The sequence below is a fragment of the Microchirus variegatus genome (genome assembly GCF_963457635.1).
Source record: "Microchirus variegatus genome assembly, chromosome: 7".
Lineage (NCBI taxonomy): Eukaryota > Metazoa > Chordata > Actinopteri > Pleuronectiformes > Soleidae > Microchirus > Microchirus variegatus.
Genome location: NC_139808.1, coordinates 23,917,469 through 23,923,511, shown reverse-complemented (window position 1 = coordinate 23,923,511; position 6,043 = coordinate 23,917,469). Strand labels below are relative to the sequence as shown.

Below are 6,043 nucleotides of genomic sequence, written 5' to 3'. Positions count from 1 at the left end.
CTAGTCACTCGGCCAAATATCAGACCCATTCAAACCAGTAGAATTACTGTTTCTCCACCCGATTGGCACTATCAATCTAAAGATGGAGTTGTCGCTTCACCCGTCTTGCCATTGACTTCGAAAGAAAACCAGCCTTTGCCTTCAGACTCTGAGAAAATGGAAACTGAACACAGTACAAGTGACTTGAGACAGATACTTATGAAACACAAAAATGTTTCACTATCAGGTAGCAGTTCTATTCCGAGTAATCAGACCACCATCCAAGATCAGAACCCATTGGAAAGTACCACTCTATCAGCTATTGTGCCAAACAAGTCGCCACTATCGGACAGTAGAATGGCTCTCATCATTCAGGTCCATCTGTTGTTCGATCTCCAGCCACGCTACCATCTCCTGAAACAAAGTCTGTGATCTCCGTTATTGCGTCCACTGCAACCTCCGTTATCAGTCGCGTTTGTAACCCTCCTGAGCCAGAAGACAAACTGAATATGAATATTGGAAATCCATGTGTGGACATTCCTCTGCCCAAATCCTCATATAGGCCCAGCAAAGATGATACTGGGTCATACCTGGGTCCACCTGTTGCTGATGAGGGGGTTAGCAGCGCGCGTTTCATTGTTGAGAGCTCCAGTCTAAGTATCGGATCTTGCCCTGGACTAAGGGTCAATACGTCTGAAGGAGTGGTTGTGTTGAGCCACTCGGGTCAAAAAACAGAGGGGCCCCAGCGGATTAGTGCTAAAATAAGTCAGATCCCACAGGCAACAGCAGGTGATATGGAATCTCAGCAGTTGGTATCGATGCCCCAGATAAAACAGGAAATGTATGGTCACTCTCAGTCTGGACTTCAAAAGGGGCTTTCACTGCAGACAGATCATGGGCATCCTGGCAAGCCACAGGCAGCTTTGTCTATTAAGCAAGAGAGCAGTGGTTTGGAAAAGATGGAATCGAGTTACCAGTCTGCAACCCAAGGTGTAGTAAAGCGTCTTACACCAGGTAGCCAGCAGTTGTTGACCTACCATCAAGACTACATGCCGTTAAAACATCAAAAGAAAATGGACAGTGCTGATGCTCACAGTACAGACGGTGCTAAGCCGTCTTGGACGTCTGCTATTAGTCCAGCAATAAGCCCCCATTTGCCCTCTCCACCAGGCAACCATGTAGGATTTGTCACAGCAGCTGGTGACAGAGCTGCTTCACACCTCGGCGGCATCAAACAGGAACCGCGTTCTCCACGCAAGTCGGGTCATCCACATTCTCAATTTACTAAAGTGTCCTCGCCCATTGGCTCCTCCTCGCCCAAAGGCATACCAGTGATGTTATCCTCCGGTCATCCTGCCATGCAACAGTTTATCACTGGTGTACACCATCCAGAGCAGTCTGTTATCATGCCGCCCCACAGTGTGCCTGGAGGCCTGGGAAGGATGTCTCCTCACTGTGTTACCCAATCAATTCCAGTGGGCCATCTCGTCCAGGGAGACGTCCGCGTCAATACTCCGCCGCTCTCCGTTATGAGCTATGGGATGCACAGTGAGCCTCTTGCCTCTCCCTGGTCTGGTTCCATTCAGCCACGGCCCACCTCTCCACAGGCTGTTGGTAGAGACAAGGTTCTGAAGGTGAACCCCGGTTCTTTGAGAAGTCACGAGGGCGAACCGGAAGAAGCCAGACACTTCCACATGGCCGGGAGACAATCGACCACACAGTTGAAACCGGACACGATGCAGTCGGATCCTCGTGGGCCTTTGCGGAATAATGTCCAGTTGGAAACCTACATGGCACAGAGAGAGATGCGTGTGCTCTTGCACCAACAGGGGGAGCGTTCAGCTGCAGACCCTCACACTGGTCACATATCGGACACACTTGCACCACTGTCGCCGAGACCACACGTTCTGTCCAAAGGTGTCTCTGAGAAAGATATAACAAAGCCATTGGAAGGAAAAAGGCCGCACTCTCCTCTTCCTAAAGACGGAGGGATAGGCATTCGACAATCTGGTCCAGCAATAGCATCTCCACAGAGGGTTCAGCTGATGCCACCAGGGCCTACTGGTTCATACCCAGAGTACTCGGGGATGTACTCCAACCCAAGAGGCATCCACTCTCAACTGCCAGAGACGTCTGCTGTTGGAATCAACCAACCGCAGTTGAGCATCACACCAAATATTGTGAGTTTAACGGTTAGCTAGACTATTAGTTAACCTGTTAGCCAGACTATTAGATTCACCCAGCCCTAACAAATCTGACATTGTAGCATTAAAACATATTTACTTTCATGCAAATTTTTACTTCTTGGCCAGACTGTCTCGCTTGGTCCCCTAAAAATAAATAGAAATGTAAACCGAGTGGAAATTCTAGCATGTGTTGACATTGTCCTGTTACCAGAGCTGCTAATGACACAATGCTCTTGTTTTCTCAAATCCTCAGGGTGCAGACCCCCAGGCCAAACCAGATGGCAAGACGACACCGCCTGTTAATATGGTGCAGCTGCTCACAGTAAGACAAAAGTCTTCACAATTGTTTTCAGGCTCTGAACAAGAGCTGCGCTTGTCTTACAAACCTGCCTTTGTTTTGTCCCGTATTTAAACAGAAATACCCTATTGTGTGGCAAGGCCTGCTGGCGCTGAAGAACGACACGGCTGCAGTCCAGTTGCATTTTGTGTGCGGCAACAAAGCTTTGGCTCACCGATCGCTGCCCCTACAAGAAGGAGGCGCTCTGCTCAGGATCGTCCAGAGAATGAGATTAGAAGCTTCGCAGCTTGAGAACGTGGCCAGAAGGATGACCGTGAGTGTCTTTTGTTTATTATTATTATTATTATTATTTTTAAATGAAGATTTCAGTTTCTATAAATTGTTTGTTTTCATACACAGGGGGACAGCGACTTCTGCCTTCTCCTGGCTCTGCCTTGTGGACGAGATCAAGATGATGTTCTAAACCAAACTCAAGCTCTTAAGGCCGCTTTTATCAACTACTTGCAGTCAAAATTGGCCGCTGGTATCATTAATATCCCCAACCCAGGTTCCAATCAGGTGAGAACTATCGTTTATATGTGATTAGAAAGATTTTTGTAATAATCTTCCTTAATAGTACCAGAGATGGCACAACGTCAGTTTTAACATAATGTAAAAGACAAAACTAAACCTTTCTTAGATTCCACAGGAAAGCTATGGTTAATGTAACTTAACTTGAATGATCCTCAGTCTTTTCACCAAAATGTTTGTATTCCAGCCTTTATATCATTTTAGACTGTATGTGCCAACATCTGCCCCCAACAATAAAGCAGAACCTGTACGAAACAGAGAGGACAACTAAACTGGATCTCCAGAAATTTTAATGTCAACAGCACGTGCACATTTGCAGAAGTAGACATTGTGTTACCTCAGGATTATTGCACCTGTTTGGATTTGAAATAATCAAATCTGAAAACTTCATAAATCAACTTTCCTTGGATTCCTTTGATTCCCAATGAAGATACACTGCAAATAATACATTGTTGTTATTATTATGTAAAAAGTAACTATAAGGCTTCTTGAGTTAATCATGATACAACAGCCCTTCATATCAGACATAAAATTAAGTGGAAAGAAATGGACAAATACTCAACCAGTGGTTTAACTAGAGCTGCAACTAACGATTATTTTCACGACTAGTCACGATTTTACATTAATCAAGTAATCGTTTGGTCCATAAAATGTCAGAAAACATAAAAAAAGGTTGATCAGTGTTTGTCAGACCTGTTATTTTGTTCAAAATTATTCCTGATTTCTGTGTTATCTGGAGCAAGGACACTTGAAATATTCACATTTAAGAAGCTAAAACAATCAGAAATCTCGTTTTTATCATGAAATTTTTTTTAAATCGATTGATTAATCAATGAATCGAGTAATTGTTCCAGCTCTACTGTCTTCCATGCATGAACAACGTTGTTTTTTATTCATTGTTGACGGTTCACAGTGGCATCGAATGTGGTGTTTCTGTGTCTAACACCGTATATTTGTTCCTCTTCCAGCCCGCCTACGTCATACAGATCTTCCCACCGTGTGAATTTTCCGAGAGCCACTTATCCCAGCTGGCCCCCGACCTCCTCAACAGGATCTCCAGCATCTCTCCTCACCTCATGATCGTCATCACTTCTGTGTAACCTTTCACGAGTGGGAACTCTGTCCCGTGGATGAATGTTCTCACCAATGAGCCTCAGGAAACCAGAGGAATATGGGATTATTGTTGTTTTTTTTTCTTTCTTTCTTCCTGGACATAGTGGGAATGTGTATTAATACTTTTTTTTTTTCTCTCCCACCATCAGTCCTTATCTTTTTGTGTCACTCCTGTCTGGTATGTTTGTCCTTCTCAAAAGAACTCAGGGATGGACCAAACCAGAGTCAGTCTTATTTGACCATTTTTCTGCTGTATTTTTTTTATTTATTGGAGTTTAATTTTAATGTTTGGAGATTCTTTGAAGAAGAAAAAAAACTAAAAAAAAAACAAAAAACGGGACGTTTTGATGAACAAGAGTGACTTTTCGGGTGGCCTTTTTATTTCATCTGTCTTATTGATTGTTGCATTCATTTCTTTACAAGAGAAGATCACGGAGGCCGTTAATGGCTATTAAAAAAAAAAAGAAAAGGCATTTCAATGTGTAATTTTAAATAATTCTGTACAGTCTTCCTCCCCCAGGCTTGATATGAGGAGGAAGAATTATCTTGTAAAATGATGGAGACCCTGTAGAGGACCACGTTCGTTTAACAGCTCCTTTAATTCCACCAGCTCTGCTCACGTTCTCACACTACTGACGCAGAAACACCTCTGGCACCCGTCTTTGCTTTCATCAAGCGTACAGATTGATTTGGGAGTTTTTTGTTGTTGTTGGAATACAGGACCTTTGTAAATATTTTAAATATTTAAACCTTTGACTATGGAACTTGGACAAACAGAGATTTGAACTCTGGGGGAATACCAGAACCGCTGTGTGGACGTTTAGAATGGATATCCTTGACTTTTGGCTGTAAATACTTGTAACTCAAGAAGGTTGGCACACTCCTCTGCAGAGTCTGCTGATGGCACTTCATATTTTGTAACTCAAATAAAACAAACTCCAGAAAATTTAAATATTTAAGATGTTATCCTTTTATTTTCAATGATCAATGTCGGTTTATTGCATGCAACTAACTCTAACACAGTCGGGCAAAAATGCTTCTGTAGTAAATCTTGAAAGTTCTATGTGATCATTTGCAAGGAAACAGTTTGTGCTGCTGTTTAATTGATGATACAGAGAATGGTTTTTCGACACAGTTGGATAACTACTTTTAAAGTGTTAATTTTGCCAACTCGTACAGAGGCTACAACGTGGACTTTCTGGGTCGTATTTGTTGTCTTTATTTGACTTTTGACGACACGGGTCAGACGCTTTGTTGAGAACACAAAACAAAACGAGGTTGGGTGAAAGTCACGTAACCTTCCAGTTGCTGTTGACATCAAACCGTGGGCCGTCACTCTCTTTTACGATTGCGACATGTCCACAAAAAATGAAATGTTTAACCAGGAGCTGATAAATGATTGCGTTTAAAGGTATGACTTTTCTTTCAATCATCAACCAGACGTGAATGTGAGGTTAAAGTGCGGTTTGATTGGTCGTCAGAGTGATACCTCTGTCTTGTTTTATCTATTGTAGCTGGATTGTCACGGTAACAGTAAAGGTATGACGCGTTACCTCATTATAAGTTAAGTATTGCTCAATAATTATATTGTTTTGTATGTGGGTGTGGTGGAAACATGTAGTACATTTTCAAGAATATATGGAGTTTGGAAATAAGAGATAGTCAAAATTCATGGAGGCATAAAAACTACAGCATAGAAAAACTAGGGGATTAAAGACATAAAAAAGAAGAAATACCAGCTGAGATTAAAAGAAGTACTATTATATTAAATAAAACAAATGAACCAGGAAGTATTCTACTCATAAATATTAGATACAGGAACAGAACATTTATAAATCCGATGTTTGTGAGGCTAAACTGTGCAAAAAAACTGAACAGGGAAAAAGAATCACGTGAC

General features: G+C 42.3%; 1 protein-coding gene across 1 annotated transcript in view; it reads left to right on the top strand.

Moving 5' to 3' along the window:
* Positions 1-5,021, top strand: part of LOC310929259 (msx2-interacting protein) — a gene marked incomplete at its 5' end in the record, with an annotated part of 15,113 nt that extends 10,092 nt beyond the window's left edge. The window contains 6 exon segments of the mRNA XM_083891982.1: positions 24-339; positions 342-2,159; positions 2,419-2,487; positions 2,582-2,776; positions 2,863-3,021; positions 4,002-5,021. Coding sequence (XP_083748108.1) covers positions 24-339; positions 342-2,159; positions 2,419-2,487; positions 2,582-2,776; positions 2,863-3,021; positions 4,002-4,133 — 2,689 coding nt within the window. The 3' untranslated portion in view covers positions 4,134-5,021.
* Between the last annotated feature and the right edge of the window lie 1,022 nt (positions 5,022-6,043).